The sequence below is a fragment of the Grampus griseus genome (genome assembly GCF_964374135.1).
Source record: "Grampus griseus genome assembly, chromosome: 1".
In the NCBI taxonomy this organism is placed as follows: domain Eukaryota; kingdom Metazoa; phylum Chordata; class Mammalia; order Artiodactyla; family Delphinidae; genus Grampus; species Grampus griseus.
The window spans coordinates 151,737,792-151,759,238 of record NC_139017.1 but is presented as its reverse complement, the minus strand read 5'-3'; the positions used below and the strand labels follow the sequence as shown (position 1 = coordinate 151,759,238).

At 41.8% G+C, this 21,447-nt stretch overlaps 1 protein-coding gene across 3 annotated transcripts in view; it reads left to right on the top strand.

Annotated features, from left to right (window-relative positions):
• MACF1 (microtubule actin crosslinking factor 1) overlaps window positions 1-21,447 on the top strand; it is a gene marked incomplete at its 5' end in the record, with an annotated part of 341,117 nt that overhangs the window by 162,246 nt on the left and 157,424 nt on the right. For 2 of the 3 annotated variants that reach the window (XM_082674679.1, XM_082674680.1), the window contains 17 exons: window positions 5,415-5,581; window positions 6,371-6,483; window positions 6,593-6,699; window positions 7,120-7,239; window positions 7,384-7,479; window positions 8,421-8,548; window positions 8,631-8,724; window positions 8,922-9,076; window positions 9,760-10,036; window positions 11,017-11,145; window positions 11,860-11,937; window positions 12,658-12,819; window positions 14,180-14,284; window positions 15,054-15,149; window positions 16,647-16,772; window positions 19,265-19,417; window positions 20,877-21,031. In XM_082674679.1, coding sequence (XP_082530805.1) covers window positions 5,415-5,581; window positions 6,371-6,483; window positions 6,593-6,699; window positions 7,120-7,239; window positions 7,384-7,479; window positions 8,421-8,548; window positions 8,631-8,724; window positions 8,922-9,076; window positions 9,760-10,036; window positions 11,017-11,145; window positions 11,860-11,937; window positions 12,658-12,819; window positions 14,180-14,284; window positions 15,054-15,149; window positions 16,647-16,772; window positions 19,265-19,417; window positions 20,877-21,031 — 2,261 coding nt within the window. Of the gene's footprint in view, window positions 1-5,414; window positions 5,582-6,370; window positions 6,484-6,592; window positions 6,700-7,119; window positions 7,240-7,383; window positions 7,480-8,420; window positions 8,549-8,630; window positions 8,725-8,921; window positions 9,077-9,759; window positions 10,037-11,016; window positions 11,146-11,859; window positions 11,938-12,657; window positions 12,820-14,179; window positions 14,285-15,053; window positions 15,150-16,646; window positions 16,788-19,264; window positions 19,418-20,876; window positions 21,032-21,447 lie in introns of all 3 variants that reach the window. The other variant, XM_082674678.1, reaches the window with a different exon arrangement.

Below are 21,447 nucleotides of genomic sequence, written 5' to 3'. Positions count from 1 at the left end.
CTTTGCTCACTCGCCCGCCGCTCACCTCCTGCTGTGCGGCCCAGTTCCTAACGAGCCGCGGACCGGTACTGGTCTGCGGCCTGGGGTTGGGGACCCCTGCCCTAGAGAGACCTCCATGACTCTGAACTTGAATATTGAAAGGAGTACCCCTGATCTTTACCTAACTCTTCTGTAGGTAAGAAACACAGCTGCCATGAGATCCTTCTAGCCAGGCATTTGTAATGAATTATTGCATTGTGCCCTCACCTGTTTCTTGAATGGAAGTTTTCAAAGTCTGATGCCTTCACTGTAGCGGGATGAAGTCAGCTAGAAACTTCAGGACATGTGAATCAAGTATCTGTTAGCTCATTACATCTGGTTTCATTCCCTGAGACTTATGCAGACTTACAAAGTCCAAAATCCTCAGCCTGGTATTCCAACCCCTCCATAATCTCTCTAATCTTCTCTCCTATATCAGTTCCCAGTTTGAGCTTTCATGTCTTTTGTTTTTAATATGCTGAAATTTTTATTTTTAATTAATTAATTAATTAGGCTGCGTTGGGTCTTTGTTGCTGCCCGTGGGCTTTCTTTAGTTGCGGCGAGGAGGGGCTACTCTTCATTGTGGTGCGCGAGCTTCTCATTGCGGTGGCTTCTCTTGTTGTGGAGCATGGGCTCTAGGCGTGTGGGCTTCAGTAGTTGTGGCTCGCGGGCTCTAGAACGCAGGCTCAGTAGTTGTGGCGCAAGGGCTTAGTTGCTTTGCGGCATGTGGGATCTTCCCGGACCAGGGCTCGAACCCGCGTCCCCTGCATTGGCAGGCAGATTCTTAACCACTGCACCACCAGGGAAGCCCTCTTCTTAGATATTAAAACTCAGCATAGATGTTGTCTTATCATCTCTGCAGAGTTCCTCGACATGCTAGTTTGGGTTACTTGCTTACCTCTGTCACAGCATTGATCTCTCTGATTGGTATATTGTCTCCCCTACTACATTGCTTGAGCTTGAGGCCCAAGGCTGTGCTTTTGTCTTGAGATACCAAGAACTTGAACACAGCTCCTAGAACATAGGTATTGCTCAAGAAATAACAACAGAATGAGTCAGTCCCATGGTGATTGACTTTTTGTTGTTGTTGTTCTCCCTCGTCCTAACATATGGTGTCTGACATAGTGTGAAGCACTGATGAGATGTTGTTCAGTAAAAACTAACTGACTTATTAGGAACATGCTCAGTTTCTAGATAATGCTTCAGAGAAGGAATTAATCAAGCCATGGGAAGTGTGCGTTGAAAGAAAACTCAGGTAGATGAGTTTAGTCTCTGAGATGGTAATGAGGCTGTGCTGTCTCTCCAAATGGTTCCTTTTAAACATCCAGATGAGGGAGAAAGCTCCCTGACACTGAAGCTGGAATTCTCCATTTGGGAGATTAAGGTAAAAGCTTCTACGTATCCCAAAGGACAGCACTGTGCAATCCCATGTGAATATTACATGAAAAGGTGGACAAAAGCCAAATTTAATTATTGAGATGATTGTGATGATAATCCCATTTTTCTCATCCAGTTCACAATCTAGGAAAGGCCCTAATCCAAACAGGGTATTTTTCCTACCCCTGAGGGATCTAAATATTTCCCTGTCTCATTACAGCTATGTGGAAAATCTGAAGTACAGCTGTTCATTGAACAGTTTCCAATGCAATATACAAAGATACTGTGATTGGCAGACAGGAGATGCCATCGGAGATATTGACTGTGATATTGTGGAGATACAATATCAGTTGACTAACTGGAATTTCTTTTTTGGGTAAAGAACCCAAATACTCGCATTTCATTTTGCTTATTCAACTTCTGTCCCTTTTCACTTCAACAAATCTATCTCCTGTTCCCAGCAATGTTTTGCCTTAATATGTATGTGAAGCACTACAGTGGAAGAACTGGGATATGTCAGTGTGGGTGGCATTTAGCCACTGAAATAAATAGCTAGAAATGTCGTGGAGGAGAACTGGCAGAGAATTGGTACCGGTGGGGGGCTGTTTACACTGGACTCACAGGCTGATGGCGTGGGCACCGGAATCCATCATCGGGTCCTTGGCTTGTTTGCTTATATACATTATATATGTTATTTGCTAGGCAAGTTTGCTGTCAATAAAGTAATGTGTCTCAGGATTCTAGGTGGGTCTTACCCCCAAATACATTTATTTGTTTATTTTTATTATTTTGTTTATTAACCAAGTGATTATTAATTAAAACATGTTAAGTGTCCACCATATGACCAGTACAGCACTAGGTGCAATACAGAAGGACCTTGATCACTGAGTCTCAGAGATGCATCCCAGCTTCTGCTGGGACATATCCTGTGTTGAGGAGCTCTCCTTCATAGCAGCTGCTATGATTTTAGGTCGTTCTGATAGTTAAGATGTAGTATCAGCACCTCAGGAAGCCTAGTCTTGGGGAGATATTAAATAATAAAAATACATTAAATAATAGCCAGTTGCAAGATAGCATTTAATTGATGATACAGACTGACAGTGCTTTGGGAGTTAGACAGCAGTAACTGAAGGAGAACCACCATTTATACAAGGAAGAGAGAAGGGAGCTTTGTCGAGCTTAGCCCCGTGTTTGGGCTGGGCACTTCACTGTATAATATCGTTGATTGTCACAGCTATCCTGAAAAGGTAATAGGTGTGATTCCCACTTTACAGATGGTATAACCAAGGTCCAGCTTGTAGTTGGTGAACTTGAGATTCAACCCTAGGCTTGTGTGGAATCAAAGGCATGCACTTTTCTCCTCTCTCAGACTGACATTTCTTCAAAGTAGGTCCTGTGCTAGATTTTGGAGGTTTCTTAAAATAACTTTTTTCTAAATATAAAAATATACATAATGTAGAAAATTTGGGAAACATAAAAATCATCTATAATGCTACCATTTAGAGATAACTATGATTACTAATTTGGTTTTTATACACATACATATATGCATCGACCACATACATTATGCATATATATGACTATTACTTAACTATATATTGTATATTTTTCATGTAAAATCAGTGTTATTATATATTATTTTGTTTGTATTCTTTTTCTTTTTGTAAAATATGGTGATCATTTTCCTATCATTAACGTTTTCTAAAGCATATCTTTTTTTTCCTTAAATAAGATTTTTTATTGGTAATAAAATCAGCAAACTTTATATGGTAGAAATATCTCAGAGTATTTTTACACTAGAGGAAGACTTAGCAAAGGCAGCCAGTTTATTTGACAACACATTTCCTTTTTTATTTTATTTTATTTCATTTTATTTGTTTATTTTTCCTCATCAGTTACTTCCTTTTTTACTAAAGCATACCTTTTTAAGTGCTACAAAGAATTCTACCATGTATATGTGCTATAATTTATAACCAATCAATCACTCGTTTTAGTTTAAGCTCTTTATAGCTTTTTGCTATAAAATATTTATCATATTTTGATAAGCATTCTTGTGACATATTTAAAGTGTACATCATGGTGATTTGATACACAGGCAGACCTTGTTTATTGTGCTTTACAGATACTGCGTTTTTTACAAATGTTTGTGGCAACCACGCGTTGAGCAAGACTGCTGGCATCATTTTTCCAACAGCATTTGCTCACTTCTTGTAATATTTCAAACCCTCCACCAGCAAAAAGATTACAACTTGCTGAAGGCCCAGATGATGGTTAGCATTTTTTAGCAATAAAGTATTTTTTAATGAGTATACATTGTTTTTTTAAGACATAGTGCTATCGCGTATGTATTGATAATATAGTATAGTGTAAACATGACTTTTATATGTACCATGAAACCAAAACATGCATGTGACTCACTTTATTGTGATTGATATCTCCTCTATTGCTGTGGTCTGGAACTGAACCTGTGGTACCTCCCAGGTGTGCCTTTATGTGTATATTGAGAAAGGATTCCCACCTCTAGTTAAGTGCTAACACATCCATTACCTCACTTTTTGTGTGTGTGTGTGAGAACATTTAAGTTCTACTCTCTTGACAAATTTCAGTTATACAATACAGTGTTATCAACTGTAGTCACCTATCTTTTACATTAAATCATCAGACCTTATTCAACTTATAGCTGAAAGTTTATACCCTTTTTCTGTCCTCTTCCTATTTCCCCCACCACTATCCCTTGGCAACTACTATTCTACTCTCTGTTTCTATGACTTTGACATTTTTTCTTTTCTTTTTTTTTAGATTCCGCATATAAGTGATATCATGCAGTATTTGTCCTTGTCTGGCTTATTTCACTTAACATAATGCCCTCCAGTTTCATCCATGTTGTCACAAATGACGGGGTTTCCTTTCTCATGACTGAATAATATTCCATTGTATATACCACAGCTTTTGGTGGACACTTAGGTTGTTTCCATATCCTGGCTATTGTGAATAATGCTGCAGTGAACATTGAGAGTGCAGATATCTTTTCGAAATCTTGTTTTCATTTCCTTTGGATGTACCCAGAATTAAGGTCTCTAGATCCTATGATAGTTCTGTTTCTCATTTTTTGAGGAATCTTCATACTGTTTTCCAGAGTGATTGTACCACTTTATAATCCCACCAAGAGTGCACGAGTGTTCCCTTTGCTCCAGATTTTTACCAGTACTTGTTACGTCGTCTTTCTGATGACAGCCATTCTAATAGGTGTGAGGTCATAACTCATTACGGTTTTGATTTGTGTTTCCCTAATGCTTAGTGATGTTGAATACCTTTTCGTGCACCTGGTGGCCATTTGTATGTCTTCTTTAGAGAAATGTCTATTCAGATCTTCTGCCCAATTTTAAATCTGATTGTTTGTTTCTTTGTTTTGAGTTGAATGAATTCTTTGTATATTTTGGATATTAACCCTTTATCAGATATATGATTTGTAAATATTTTCTCCCATTCCGTAGGTTGCCTTTTCATTGTGTTGATGGTTTCCTTTGCTGTGCACAAGCCTTTTAGTTCGGTGTAGTCCCAATTGTTTGTTTTGCCTTTGTTGCCTTTGCTTTTTGGTATTGATAAACATTCTTGTATAAAATTTTTTGCAGATTTCTCTAATGACTTCCTATCAAGTGTATGTGTATTTTAAGACTTATTAAAAACCGTCCTCTAGAGAAATTATGCCCTTTATACTCTCACCAGTGGCAGTGTATGAAAATCCCCAATTTCAGATATTCTTTCCAATACTGAGTAGTATCATTAAAAAAAAAAAAAGAAAAACTATTCTAATGTGACAGGTAAAAAAGTGACCTCTCAAAATTTTAATTTGCATTTCTTTGACTACCAGATAGGGTGAATATATGTTGGAGTTGTCATCTTGAAGTGCTGCCAGCCTTGGATCTCCCTCTTCTTCTAAGAGCCATAATGTATGAAGAGAAGGTTTAAAGGCTTCATCTTATTTACACTAAATTACTTCATATCCTATCTTTTGGCAGATCTCTGACATCTACATTAGTGGAGAATCAGGGGACATGTCAGCTAAGGAGAAGCTGCTCCTGTGGACCCAGAAAGTGACAGCTGGTTACACAGGAGTCAAATGCACCAACTTTTCCTCCTGCTGGAGTGATGGGAAGATGTTCAATGCACTTATTCACCGATACAGGTAAATACAGTGACGTTTCAGTGGACCTGGAGAGGCTTCTTCTCATCTCTTGTTCGTAATCAGCTGTAATGCCACACTTCCCCTCAACCAACAATCCAGGCTCTGATTCATTTTATTTATTTTAAAGAGGAATATGTATTGAACTCCTACTGTTCCAGGCACTGGGCTCATATAGCAGTGAAGAAAACAGCTAAATTCTTGCCCTCGTGGAGCTTACTTTTCAGTGGGGAAGATAAGCAATAAACAAATAAGTGTATGCTGTCTTACAGTGATGGGTGCAGTGGAGGGAAAGAGAATGATGGAGGTTGTGGCATTTTGGACAGGGTGGTCAGAGGTGGTCTCTCTGGTGAAGATGTTGGAGCAGAGTCATGGATGAGGAGTAGTGGGCCATGCAGGTCTCTAGGCTCAGCATGTCTCACTCGGAGGAGATAACAAGTGCAAAGGGCCAGTAGTGGGGGACTTGCTTGGAGTGGGTGAGGAAGATAGGAATTCTGAATGATGAAAATCAAAATTTATTGTACTCTTAGTGGTCATAAACACTCATAGGGAAAGTTGATACCTTTCCCTTGAAATCCAACAAACCTACTATTATGTAAGTTTAGAATTATGGAGCACTGGGCTCCTGGAGTGTGATTGAAAGTGGGACTAGTGCGCCTCTAAACCTCTTGCTTTCTCTCTAACTCATCCAGTGTTTTTCAGCTCTGAGTACTTTTAAGAGGGTTTCTTTGTGTGAACTCCCATGTGCTATGTATCTGGGGGCCTTTCATATACCTTGGTGGACTTTTACAGACCTGACCTGGTAGATATGGAGAGGGTACAGATCCAGAGTAACCGAGAGAACCTGGAACAGGCTTTCGAAGTAGCAGAAAGACTGGGCGTCACCCGGTTACTGGATGCAGAAGGTGAGAGCTGACTGAAGTTGATAAGTTGATGATGTTTGGCATATATTCATTATTCCTTCCCCCAGCGGGTTCCTTTGTTCTAAGAAATTTCTTGCCTTTTGTCTCTCAGATGTGGATGTGCCATCTCCAGATGAAAAGTCTGTAATCACTTATGTGTCTTCTATTTATGATGCCTTCCCTAAAGTCCCTGAGGGTGGAGAAGGGATCAGTGCTACGGTAAAAGAACACTTTCCTAAAATACCTTCTGGCTGTGATTTGTTTGGGTGGAATGTATTGATTAGCGTAGGTTTCTTAAGCACTCAGTGTATACAGAGCACTTTTAAACAGAGCGAACTGAATCCACATCATCTTGATACATGGTTATTGTCCTTGGTCTGTGGGAATGAGTCTAGATATCACTAATTTTGCAGTGTCCAGCATAGGCTATTCTAGGTGTCAGGAAATTAAATCCCATCTTGAGAGTCCTTGAGGAGCTTTGAAACTGGGACTCTGAGCATTAAACTGAATGGCGGTGTCTGTGTAGGCAATTAGAGGAAAAGATTTTATGTGGTTTGGGATGGCCTGAGCTACTTTCTCCTGTGCTTGTCTTGCATACTGCTAACCAGCAGGTGTGTGATATCTACCTTTTGGCAATAGGAAGTAGACGCCAGGTGGCAAGAATACCAAAGCCGAGTGGACTCCCTCATTCCCTGGATCAAACAGCATACAATACTGATGTCAGATAAATCTTTTCCCCAGAACCCTGTTGAACTAAAGGTAAAGTCATGGACTTAAATTGTGTTTTGTAAATTCACTCTGGGGAGTAAGTCTCAGAGCTTGTTGCTGCTGGCTCCTGGGTGAGGTGGTATGAAAAATTAGACCGGGTTGCTTGCATTCATTCACCAAATATTAATTTTGTAGGCACTTTATAATCAATATATACACTTCAAAGAAACAGAAATTCTGGCCAAGGAGAGAGAAAAAGGAAGAATTGAGGAATTATATAAATTATTAGAGGTAAGGAAACTTATCCTTTGCTGAGACTTAGGGTGTGCTGGTGTGCTCTTTGTTGCTTCTTTGTTAGGCAGATTCCCTGCATCTTCTTCCGAACCTCATTATAACAGCAATATTCTCAGGGTGACAAATCGAGCATCACTCTCAGGCTGCTCTTGAAAATTTACGGTAAAGGGGAAGTGTCAGCCATCTCTATTTTTTAAAGGGCCTGTTGAAAAATGGCATACAGTTATTCAGAAATCTTGAGTTTTGTACATGTTTTCCTGTTTCTCAGAGGGAAGCTAATTCTTTCCCTAGGATAGAAAGAAAAGAGACTTTCCTTCACATTTTGATTCCTAGAGAATTTGAAGCTGTGGAGATGGGCATTTAACCTTTCCACAGTGTGGGGGAGAGGGGTATGGGGAGGACAGGAGGATTTATGGAAAGTATAGAAGGAATGGAAGGATTTCAAGCAAGTGGTCTCTGTATTTTAGAGGTAATTTTTTAAAAGATTTATTTATTTATTTTTGGCTGTGTTGGGTCTTCGTTGCTGTGCACGGGCTTTCTCTAGTTGTGGTAAGTGGGTGGCTACTCTTTGTCGTGGTACGCAGGCTTCTCATTGCGGTGGCTTCTCTTGTTGCGGAGCATGGGCCCTGGCCTCACAGAAGCACATGGGCTTAGCTGCTCCGCTGCATGTGGGATCTTTCCAGACCAGGGGTCGAACCCGTGTCCTCTGCACTGGCAGGCGGATTCTTAACCACTGCGCCACCAGGGAAGCCCCCTAGAGGTGATTTTTTTTCTCACCTAGAGGTGAGGTACTGCTAAAATATTTGGCTGTTTTCTCTTATTAGTCAATGGAGAAAACTGCTGAATGCCTGGGTAAAGAAGCAAAAAATTAATTAAAACTGGGACCTGAGGGCATGGCTGTGTTTTTGGACTTAAAGGGTTATCTCTGGGTTTTTTAGGTATGGATTGAATTTGGCCGAATTAAACTGCCTCAAGGTTATCACCCTAATGATGTGGAAGAAGAGTGGGGAAAACTCATCATTGAGATGCTGGAGCGAGAGAAGTCACTTCGACCAGCTGTAGAGAGGTGGGTCCAGAGCCTGAAGGTGACATTACTTACTGGGCTGCTTTGAGGCCTGCACTTGACTATGGTCTTGATCTCATTTTAGGCTGGAATTGCTGCTACAGATTGCAAACAAAATACAGAATGGTGCTTTGAACTGTGAAGAAAAACTGACATTAGCTAAGAATACACTGCAGGCTGTAAGTCTGACTGTTCTGTCTCACTTCTTATGTCACATGTTTTCCACTTCTAACCTTGTGCTCTAATGGTTGAAATCAACAGTTAAGGGATCCAGCTTCCTTTCTCTTGGAATTGCAGTGGACCGCGTGGCTCCCTTGGTCCTAGTGGGTGGGAGCAATGGGAGTTTTCCCACTCTTCTTCTCCCTTTCTCTCTCAGGACGCTGCTCACCTGGAATCAGGACAGCCAGTGCAGTGTGAGTCAGATGTCATCATGTACATTCAGGAGTGTGAAGGTCTCATCAGACAGCTGCAGGTGGATCTCCAGATCCTAAGGGATGAGAATTACTACCAGCTAGAAGAGCTGGCTTTTAGGTGAGAAACATGGGACTTACATGGAGGGCTTGCTTACTGCTGAGGCTCAAGGATCAAGAGTCGGGCACTGAATCTTGTAACCTGGATGCTAGAGGTCAGCGTCTCAGCGGGGATGTTATAGGTATTTGGGGCAGGAAAATTCTCATGGTAGAAGACAGTCTCCCTTTACTGTTGGCCCTGCCCACTAAGTACCTGTAGGGTTCCCTAATCTTTGTGTGGCATCTTATAACGCCCCCACATGCTTCAGGGTAACTGCAGCCGTGTGGGACCACGTCTGCTTTAGAACTGCTGGGGTGATTCGATGTAGCATTTCATGGAGGAGGAAACCAACACCCACAGAGGGGATGAGGATCTTTGTACAGAGCCGAGACTAAGAGCCGCATCTTTTGACCCCTAATCCATGGTTTATTCTGTTATATCATCCAAGAGTTATAAGAACTGGTATTGATTTATTGCCTCGAGTTAATGCTGTGACTTGGCATTTGCCTCAGTGACAGCTCTGAACGATGAAGATGTTAATAATATCACCTTGCATTCACAGAACACGTTTTCTTTCTCAAAACACTTTTCCTAATGTGATCTCAGTTTTATTTTTACCTCATCTTTGTCAAATGGATAGGGAAGATTTTATCTTAAAAAGCACGTTACAGATTTAATCTTTTCTTTCTCATCTTCCATTTCAGGGTCATGCGTTTGCAGGATGAGCTGGTTACCTTGCGTCTAGAGTGCACAAACTTGTATCGGAAGGGCCATTTCACTTCACTTGAATTGGTTCCACCCTCTACTTTAACCACTACTCATCTGAAGGCAGAAGCCTTGACCAGAGGAACCCATTCTTCTTCTACCTCCTGGTTCCGAAAGCCCATGACTCGGGCTGAACTTGTGTCTATCTCCTCCTCTGAAGATGAAGGCAACCTCCGATTTGTGTATGAACTACTGTCTTGGGTGGAAGAAATGCAGGTGGGTGTACATTCCAAGTGCTTATGCAGTGCACTGAGGTTTACTGGATACAGCAGCTTGTCTCAGAGGGTTAGGTTGCTCTATGCCCCTTGTATAGATCCCCTCAATTATTGCTGCTACCTGGGACCCAAGCCTCCTTCTCTATTAAATTTTGAAAGGATAGGATCAGTTCAGATCCTCAAAGTCCCATACTAAATGCATAGGCTTTTCTAATTTGAAGCCCTTCAGGAATCTCTTCCCTTCAGCCAGCTGTGCTCTAAGTGGGAACTGGTGGAAGAAGTTGCAGAGTCTGTAAATCTGTCATCTTTTCTGAAATTCTCTCATTGTCAGAGGAGCTGCTTCTCTACTGTTGTTTTTGTCTCAGCTCTTAAGAGTAAGCAAGACTGCTGTGTTTCACAGTTCTCAGGGACATTATTTACATGTATTCTAGGATAATGGTTCAAGTTCAAGATTTTCCTGTTATCCTCTAACCCTTTTGTTTTGTATTAAATTCTTCCCATCGTTGGATGATGGATTTTCCATGTACCAATAAATAAAAATATTCAAAGGCAAGCTGTTTTACAATTATCTTCCATTGGCCAATAGTTGGTGGCATGAATGAAGCTTAGTATTTACAGATATTTATTTCTTATCTCCATTCTGATTGTGAAATGGAGAGACCCCATAAAGGGAAATGCCTAAACTATAAAGTTAAGCATTTCAGCCTGTGGGAATGCCTTTCTGGTTGGTAAATGCAGGGATGTATTCCCATAATGCAGCAGCAAAAGGCTGCTTCTGCTGCTATAGGTGGTGGGGTTTATTCTCCAGCTCCTTGGGGGTGGTTATGGCATACTCTCCTGTAAGAGACCAAAATGGAGATAGTTTAGATGTCCTTTTTCTCAATCCCCTCTCCCCAGCCCCTTTGTCCACACTGATTGTGACAGTTTTCTTTTTCTGCCAACTTAGCAGTAAATTATGTTTGTAATTTTTCTTTTTTTCAGATGAAACTGGAACGAGCAGAGTGGGGCAATGACCTGCCTAGTGTGGAGTTGCAGCTGGAAGCACAGCAGCACATCCACGCCAGTGTGGAAGAACTGGGCTCAAGTGTCAAAGAGGCCAGGCTATATGAGGTGTGTGGCATTCAGAATCCATTATGGGAGGCTGGGGTGGCTGTGCGCGATGGGACAGTGCACAGCGCAGCTGTCCATGTGGAAAAGAAGGATACCCACGAGCAGCACTTGACCACAGGTCCCCTCAGCACATGAAGCGTCTCTTGCTCTTTGAAATAACCTTGTGAGAAGGGTGTTTTTTATTAACCCCTTTTTAGTAAAAAGAATAGTAATACTGAAAGCTAAGGTCAAAATTAGTAAGTAGTGAATGCAGTTTCCAAACTCAAGCCCTCTGCTCCAAAAGTTCATGCTCTTTCCACTTCACCATCTACCTGCAATAGAGAACTGGAGAGAAAAACTATTCACTTGGTCTCTCCTCTCCCTCACTCTTTCTATCTTCCCATTTTAAATTTCAACTCTCCTCTTCCAAAAAGCAGCTGAGTAGTTGGAGGAATCACCAGGTATAGGTTTTGCTTAGAAACCTCCCAGAATTACTAGAAGCACAAGACCATGAGGTCATTCAGTTGTGCTTACTCTGCTGGACTGTTCCTCACTCAGTGCTGCTCTGAGCTATGCAATCTCACCTGGAGATTTGCTGTGCAAGCTTCTGTTTTCTCAGAATAACCAATCTCCATCTATGTGCAGACATAATATTTACATAGTTGAAATCATGCTGTAGATATAGTTTACTTACTCTTTCTCTAATATATTTTTATTTCATTCCTTTCTTATCAGGGAAAAATGTCCCAGAATTTTCATACCAGTTATGCTGAAACTCTTGGAAAGCTGGAGACACAGTATTGTAAATTGAAGGTGAGTTTTGGCTAACTCTCTTTTGTTCTGTTCATGGAGAATGTGATTCCCTAATTCAGAAAGCTCTTGGTTTGAGCCTGTTTTGGTTTTCTGTTTATTAGTTTTATATTGTTCACTGTGCAGTTGTTCATATATCATAACATTTTCTCAATTTTCTTAATGGATCAAAAACCACTGCCCCAGAAAGTCTTAAGTAAGTAGAGCTTATCCTAGTTATCATACTTCACCAAAGCAGTGGGTGTATGTGCTCTGAGGCATCAAAACTAAGTCCCCCCCCCGCCACCACCCCCGCATGGCTTGCGGGATCTTAGTTCCCCAGCCAGGGATTGAACCAGGGCCCTCGGCAGTGAGAGCTTGGAGTCCTAACCACTGGAACGCCAGAGAATTCCCAAAAACCAAAAGTTTAAGATTGACAGGGAGGGGACTCCTCTTCTGTCTGTTGTTCTTCATTCCTGTCTTTCAAGATGTCCAGAGTAGGACAGTTCCAGGATCATTCTTTATCCAGGGAGCCCCACACAGGCCTGGCGTGGGATTGACACGGGCTCTCTGGGAGTCCCATACCAAACTTGTAGTAAATTTAAGTCTGTGGAGAAGCACCCAGAGATTGAAAAATCAAGGCTAAGTTCATTTTCTCAGCCATTCTTTGCTTTGATGTCAAATGTGATATATCGTACAGATGAAAGCCTAGCAGTCTAACCTTGTAATCCTGCCTTTGTCTAGGAAACTTCTAGCTTCCGGATGAGGCACCTTCAGAGCCTGCATAAATTTGTCTCCAGAGCTACAGCTGAGTTGATCTGGTTGAATGAGAAGGAGGAGGAGGAACTAGCATATGATTGGAGTGACAACAATCCCAGTATCTCAGCCAAGAAAAATTACTTCTCTGTGAGTCTAGCACAACAGACCTGTCATATTTTGTAATAGCAGCAGAAGGAGCCAGAGGGGCTAGTCTGCTGAAAGCTTGGGTTTCTGGATTTGCATTTTGTTAGATAGAAATAGGGACCCTGCTTAATGCATCTGTTCCTGTGAGAAAGTGTATATGGAGAAGAGGGGAAATCGAGCCCTTGAATGAATTTATTTAGAATGCATTTAGAAAGGCAGTGTCTTGGGTGAAGAGAGCAGCAGTCTGCAAATTGAATCATTTCAGAAGCAGTATAACTTTGTAGTCAAGGTTATAGGCTTTGGAATGAGATAGACCTAACATCAAATTCTTATTCCTCCACTTATTAGCTCTGTGACCTTGGCAAGTCATTTACTCTCACTAGACCTCTGTAACATGGGATAATAGTAGCACTTCAAAGCATTGTGTAAAAGGTTAAGTAAGATTTAGTAAGTTAATATAGCAAAGCACTTAGTATAGGGCTTAATGTTGTTTAACTGAGGTATATTCTTGGCTTCTTACAAATTCTGAATTCTCTTTAATTCATTCAACAATTGTTTGGTCTCCATCTCTTGGTTTGTAAAATGGGAAGGAAAATTCAGCATTGGCCAATGCAACACTGCTTTTTATGCTTTTCAGTGAAAGATAGAAAGTAGGATTTTTTTTTGTTATTTTCAGTTTGCCCACATTTCAGAGAATTTTTCAGGATATTATGAACCACATGAAAATAGGAAGAGTTTTTAATAGCACTTAAAAACTTCATTAGAGAGTGGTATATGATTCTTCTGAAGTAAAGAAGAAACAATAGATATTGTAATACAATAAACAGTCTGTATGAGAACAGAAATTAGGCTATGATAGAGACGTAAAGAAAGGGAGCATCGAGGAGAAGGGGTCAAATCTGATAGAGAGGATCAGTACCCAGCTGCACAGAAGAGCTGGCATCTAAACCAGGTCCTAAAGTGTTAACGGAATATAGAGGCGGAGCAGGGCACTGCAGCTGAGGGTACAGTCTGAGCGGAGCCAGCCAGTCGGGGATGCGGATCAGGTACCGTGTTCTGTGGGTGCTGACCTGAACCATCCACACCAGCCACGTTCCCTGCTTTCTTGCCTTCAGTCTCATGCTGTGTGACCCCACTTACTCAGGCCTGGCTCAGATCCCATATCCTTTTGAATCATTCTCCTGCAATTCCAGCACTTGTGCTCTTCTCTGAAATCCTCTGGCGTGTACTGTTTATGACTCTCATTTTGGCACTAACTCTGGGTTGCGGACTCCTATAAAGTAGGGCAGGGAGCACAGTTTTTTCTTTATTGCTACTCCTCCCTTAACAGCACTTACTGAATAAAATTGAATTCAATTTTCAGGAATTGACAATGGAACTGGAGGAGAAACAGGACGTGTTTCGGTCTCTACAAGATACAGCCGAGCTGCTGTCACTTGAGAACCACCCAGCCAAGCAGACTGTGGAGGTGTGTGACTTGAAGGTGTGAGGGTCAAGTGCTCAGAGGTTGTTACTATACAAGTATTCAAATCAGAGACTTAGCTCTGCTGAGGGACTTGGAGCAAGTGTCAGGGAATCATGTGTCTTGGGTCTTCTCCCTTTTCTTCCCAGCCCCCAAAAGACTGCAAACAGTTTTGTTAATAGTCTAAGGAGGATACTACGTGAAACAACAGAAACGATATTGACTCCTTGCTTCACGGGGAAAGTGACTTGAACCATATTTTTTCTTATTTTTAAGTATATATATATATTTTTTCTCCCACGTCGTGAGGCTTGTGGGATCTTAGTTCCCTGATCAGGGATTGAACCTGATCAGCAGTGAAAGCGTGGAGTCCTAACCACTGGACCGCCAGGGAATTCTGAACCATAGTTTTTCAGATAACTGTCTAGACAGACCCTGCGTGCTTTTTGGTGTGGTGCCTGTGTTCAGAGAAGAGATTCAGTGGAGGAAGCCAGGAGAGACTGGCTTAGGCCTGGGTTTTGCTGACCAGGTCATTTAGTTGCAAATGAGTGTGGAAGAGGCCTTTTCTGGGTAACCCCTTCTAATAAAACCATGTTGGATGAAAGACAAACCTCTGTCTCGTGGGAAGCTTTGAGCAGATGCCAGTCAAGTATCTCCACTTATCCTCTGTTGGCCTCTCTAGCATTAGCAGAGGTGTACTTGGAAGAGTGCATCACACATACGTAGCAGGTCTGTTAAACCTATGCCCTTCTGTCCGTGTACCTGGTTGTTGCAGGCTTACAGTGCTGCTGTCCAGTCCCAGTTGCAGTGGATGAAGCAGCTGTGCTTGTGTGTCGAGCAGCATGTGAAAGAGAATACTGCTTACTTTCAGGTACGTGGGCTATTTGTGTGTGTGTGTGTGTGTGTGCGCGCGTGCGTGCACGTGTGTGCACGCGCGCGCAGAGAGGATGAGGAGAATATTTTTTTTCATTCAGGCAAGAGATTGTGAGTGTGATTGCGTGTGTTGGTGTGTGCCTGCAGGCATGTACATGGGAGGGGTGAGGTTAGAAACACATCTATATCCATTACCCTTTACTGTATAAACCACCACCCCAAAAGTTAGTTGCTTAGAGCAACAACCGTTGGCTCAAGATTCTGTGAGTTGGCAGTCTGGGCTAGGCTCAGCTGAAGGCTTTTATTCATCTTGCCTGGGTGACACATGGCTGTAGGCAGTGGGCAGGCAGGTTGGGGGCTGGTTGGCCCCAAATGGTGACACTCACACATCTGACATTTGGTTGGGGTGATGGGGTACAAGTCCACATGCAAGTCTCTAGCATCCAGTAGGCTATCCTAGGCTCCTTCACAGAATACCTGTGTTTCACAAGCAGCCAGAGAAGGCAGGCCCTGGTGCACAAGCATTTTTTTCTGCTCTCACGTGTATTAATGTGCCATTGACTAAAGCAAGTGATGTTCCCCCGCCCAGCTTCGGGGAGGTGGGGGGGAAATAGACTCCACCTCCTGATGGGAGGGGCTGTAAAATATTAGAACCATTTTTTGTTTTTTTGGGTTTTTTTTCCTTTAATCTGTTGCTACATCAAGAACATACTGCTTGGGCTTCCCTGGTGGCGCAGTGGTTAAGAATCTGCCTGCCAATGCAGGGAACACGGGTTCGAGCCCTGGTCTGGGAAGATCCCACATGCCGCGGAGCAACTAAACCCGTGTGCCACAACTACTGAGCCTGAACTCTAGAGCCTGTGCGCCACAACTACTGAGCCTGTGCTCTAGAGCCACGTACCACAGCTACTGAAGCCCGCATGCCTAGAGCCCATGCTCCGCAACAAGAGAAGCCACTGCAATGAGAAGCCCGCACACTGCAACGAAGAGTAGCCCCCACTCACCGAAACTAGAGAAAGCCGGCATGCAGCAACAAAGACCCAATGCAGCCAAAAATAATAAATAAATTAAATAAATTAAAAAAAAAAAAGAACATACTGCTTGTTTTCAGGTGAGGGTGGGAAGAGGAAATAAGCTGTTATCTCTGTTTGGATTTGCTCTTAATTAAATAAGCTCCCTGATCATTTTGTAATCATATCAATGAATTGAGATACTCAACCTCTAGGCTTTTTATGAAATAAACCTGACAGTCAAGTGCTGCCACTAGCCAAAACTCAAGGGGAAAGATCAGTGATTTCTGAGGAGTGAAGCAGACTAAGTGTTCTACTGGGTTCAGTGGGCTTTGGTGGCAGTTGTCACTACTGTTTCCCTGGCATGGCATTTTGTAATCCAGGATTGTGTAATCAGCAGGCATGGTAAGGTTGTTTTTTCTCCATTATCATCTTGGTGTTGTGATGTATTGAGCACAAGGCACCCCTCCCTCTTATCCCCACAGTTCTTCAGTGACGCTCGAGACCTGGAGTCATTCCTGAGGAACCTCCAAGAATCCATCAAACGGAAGTACTCCTGCGACCACAGCACCAGCTTGTCCCGCCTGGAGGACCTGCTGCAGGACTCCATGGTGGGTGTTGCATCAGTGGGATGATTGCTTCTGAGAAACAGAGTAAACCCTTTCAGCTGCTGCTCTTTATATCCTTGAAAGTGCCAGGGCTGTGGGTCACCATTACAAAGTTTGGCTCACATTCAATTAGAGTTTAATCTGTGTTGTTCTTTTCCTTTTCTCTTTTCTTAAAGAAGTTGCTAATGAGTCCTTTGGGTATGCTGTTGAAGTAAGGGCCTAGCCATGTGCCCCTGAGCCACGTAGTGCTCAGCACAGTTTCTTTGCATTGTTCCTATTTTAATTCAGTCGTTGGAGCCAAAGATGGGGGTGTAGAGCATGAAAAATAGGGTTGATGGGATTAGCTGGCACCAAATTCTTTTTCACTCTCTCATGCAAAGAGAATAAAACAAAACACCAATGAACTAGACCTGAGCCAATTGTTTCCTCCTTGGGAATTTTCTTTTGGTAATGATGAGGTATTTGAAACATTAAAGTCTTATGTAGGTGTAATGCAGTATTTGCTCAGTTTATTTATGTAGTGGTATTAACTTTTTAAAAATAGTTTTGCAAGTAGTATTTAATCCAAATCAGTTTTACATTTATTTTCTCCAGTGAACTATTCCTTCAGGGGTGGTGGTAGTCAAATCACCAGCAGACTACTTATAGTTATTGAGCATATATTACAGAGTTCGCAAGACAGGGCTCCAGCTACAACTCTGATTAAGATGGAAATGTATAGGTAATAGGGAAATTACTTTTCCTGTGTGAGAAATGTGGGTAGTCTCACATTTCAGTAGAAAATTATAAATAAGAGAACCAGAATAACCCAAAACAGTGTCATTTTATTCGTGGGTGAGACTTGGGAATTAGTGAACATGAGTTGATTTTTTAAAAAACACTTTCAGGTATTGTAGAGCTATGAATGGGTTTAGATTCAGTGTTTCACCTGAGCAAATAACCTGTGAATTTAATTAATTTGGAATGAAGGGTAAAGACCTGACTTTTCCGATGTTGTCTCTAGAATGTCGCTCTTAGAGGTACATCAGGTATGAAGGAGGAATCTAATAATCCGTGGCTATTATCTCCTCCCTCCCACAGAGTACCTTCCTGTCATAGGGTAACTCCTCTGCAATTGTTGTCATATCTTCTCTTCTCGAGGGTCGCTGCTCTGTTCCCTCCTCTCCAGGTCAGGGGCATCGGGTTGGCGGCGTCATCGGGGCATGAAGTCACCTGGGTCTGCTCCTCAGCTTGTCCTCAGCTTGTCCGTCAGGTTCGGGAGCATCTGTTGTGGCTTCTGGTTCTTTTCAGACCTTTTACCACGCTGAGCACTTGGTCTCTGGAGCTTGAGACGTTTGGCTGTGGGTTAGACAGAAATTGACATCTTTATTGCAAGGAAACTGAAATGGGTAGACCAGCTCTCAAGAATGGAACAGTGTGGCTGTCTCCCTGACCTATTCCATTCCTCTTTCTTAACTAATAAGTTAAAGTTGTATTTCTTCCAATCATGCTCCCGGGGACAGGCACAGGTAGTTTATTTAAGCATTTCTTTTTTATTTACTTGCATATTCTTAATTCTTTAATGGCATTTCTTAACATTATTAACTCTTTACTCTCATCACATCCACTTCCATCCTAAGAAAGCCCTCTTCTGGGGACTTTTTTATACCTCAAAATGGGCTTGAAACATCCTGGTTAAGAGATAAAGCTTATCTTTTACTCTTTAATGGAATTGGTAGTAGATTGCTACCCATTTCGTTGACAAGAACTTCATTAGTTTGTAAGAAAATTGGGTTTGCAGAGACTTGAGTATTTCAATTTTGCATGAGACCTCTTTCAAATCAATCAAATTTATATAAATACAGCACACAAGACTCTAAAAGGTAAACCTTAAGTCATTTGTCCCAGTACCTTCACCAACAGCATTGGTTTATAGATTGTTGGTTGAAGAGCTAAGATCTTTCTCTAGAAAGTTTGATTCAATTTAATAAAGTAAAATATTTGTAATAGAGCTTGGGAGATAACATTATTAAAAAAAAATGTAAAAGAGTATAACTCTAACTTCTCCTAAGCAGAGAGGCAAGAACTGGCTTCTACCAGTGAGAAATTTAATAATAATAACAACCACAGCCTAGTTATTATCATTGTTTTTAACTTCCATTTTCTCTGAACCTTATTTGGCAAAATCCTTTGTTAGCTGTATAGCTGTATTTGGCAGCTAGAAATTCTTTTTTTTTTAATTTATTTATTATTTGTTTTTGCATGTGGCTTTATGTTTCATTGAAAAAGACACAGGGAGAAAGCTGCAGAATTTGAGTATAAAAGCGCTTGGTAGCAGACAGAAGCATCCTCTCCTGTTTTCTTTATCCCTGTGTTTCTAAGATGGCTCCACCAAGGATCCCTACTTAACCGAGAAGTGACATTCTCGGAGGGAGTGGAGCATTCAGTTTTCTTTGTTGACTGAGTCTCCCAAGGAGCAACATTAATGTCTTTTTCGTTTTCTTCCCATTTTGTAGGATGAAAAGGAGCAGCTTATACAGTCCAAGAGTTCCGTTGCCAGTCTTGTTGGGAGATCAAAATCCATTGTTCAGCTAAAGCCACGCAGTCCCGACCACGTGCTAAAGAGCACCATTTCCATCAAGGCCATCTGTGACTACCGGCAGATCGAGGTGAGGAGGTGGAAAGGGTACTTCCCGCTCCAGAAGGAAGCAAGGGAGAAGGGAAGCCTTCAGTTAGGGTTATGGTAACAGGGAAAGGTCAAATGATAGAGTTCTTCTATTAGAACTTAAACATGCTCAAATCTCTTCTATCATGAAAGAAATAAGCCTCAACTCTATGATCTTGACCTGCTCCCTGCCTCAGTAATTGGCATCATTATCCACCCAGTAGCCTAAGTGTAGATAGAAACGGTGCTTTGTAGCAGCTGGGAGAGATCCATGACTCCTCCCCTCTTAGTCCCCACAGCTAGTAGGACTATCAAGTCAGTAGTATCAATACCTTGTAAATAAGTATCCCTCAAGTGTACTTCTTTCTGTCCCTGCTGCTACTACAAGTTAGACCCTAAGTTTCTTTCACTTGGATCATTACGTCAGCCTACCCATTCAGTGCATTCTTTATCCTACCACCAGTATGGTCTTTTTAAAAATTAATTAATTTTGTTTTGGCCACGCCACACAGCATGTGGGATCTTAGTTCCCTGACCAGGGATCGAACCCACGCCCCCTGCAGTGGAAGCGCAGAGTCTTAACCACTGGACCGCCAGGGAAGTCCAGCGTGACTTTTTTTTTTTTTTTTTTTTTTTTACCATCACTCCCCTGCCTAAGTCTTACAACAATTCCCCATTTCTGTGTAGAAAGTCTAAATTCCTTAATGTGGCTTTAAGGTCCTGAATAATCTCTTTACCTCTCTAACCAAGACTGGGCCTCGTGCCTTCCATGCATTCCCTGGTAAATTGCATTTGTCACACAGTGTTGTAACCAAATAGTGCATCAGAATATGTGGAATATAGACCATGGTTGTTGGCTTACCATTTTTACCTCTAATGGCATGACATACTTCCAAGCACGTAATAGGCTCAATAATATTTGTTATACAAAGGAACAAATGAACTTTTCCTGTACTTTTCTTTGTCTCAGTATTTCTGTCTATAAAATAGAGATGATATTGTTGGTTACTCGTCTCCTAAGAGAAAGAATTGGTGATTTCAAAGGCTTAAACATTTCAGGGATTTGGGTGGGGTGACAGGAAGGGAGGAGGAGGAAGTATCAGAAATACAGAGTTGTGAGTATTATGTCCCTTTAAGTTTTACCCTGTTGGTTGTAGGTTCAGAGAGATTGCTCTTGCAGGTCTTACAGTCTCCTTATAAATTTCATATACTGTGTTACTTGACATGTAACAGGCATTTAATAAACACTTGATTTATTTCATTTCACAGCCTTCCCTAGGTTGTTTATTTATACACATTATCCTTTTGTCTAAATCAGAAACTCTCCCTAGGTGATCTCCAAATGATTGGAGATCTCCAAAACAATTTTTCCTTAAGGATTTCATAGCCTTGGGATCAGCCACCAGGTAATAATAGGTTGTTGGTTTATCCATTAGCAATGATTTGTAACTTTGTCTCTTCAGATCACTATTTGCAAGAATGATGAGTGTGTGTTGGAAGATAATTCACAGAGGACCAAGTGGAAAGTGATCAGCCCCACAGGGAATGAGGCAATGGTACCATCAGTCTGCTTCCTTATCCCCCCACCCAATAAGGATGCCATTGAGATGGCCAGCAGGTAACTCAGCTCAACTGCCACTCTGTACTTCCACCTCTGCTCTTTGGCTGGGTGAACTGATGGAGGTTATGAATCTGCGTTTGTGATTTTGAACAGAGAGACCAAGTTTTGAAGATTCTTTTGGGAAAGACCTCCTATTACGATATCAAGTCTTGCCCTGCCAGCCACATAGTAGATTTTCAGTAAATGCTATGGTCAATTGAGATATATTCAGTGATAATTCTTTTTTTAAAAAAAAAATCTTTATTGGAGTATAATTGCTTCACAATACCTTGTTAGTTTGTTACACAACAAAGCGAATCAGCCATATGCATACACATGTCCCCATATCCCCTCCCTCTTGAGCCTCCCTCCCATCCTCCCTATCCCACCCCTCTAGGTCATTGCAAAGCACCGAGCCAATCCCCCTGTGCTAT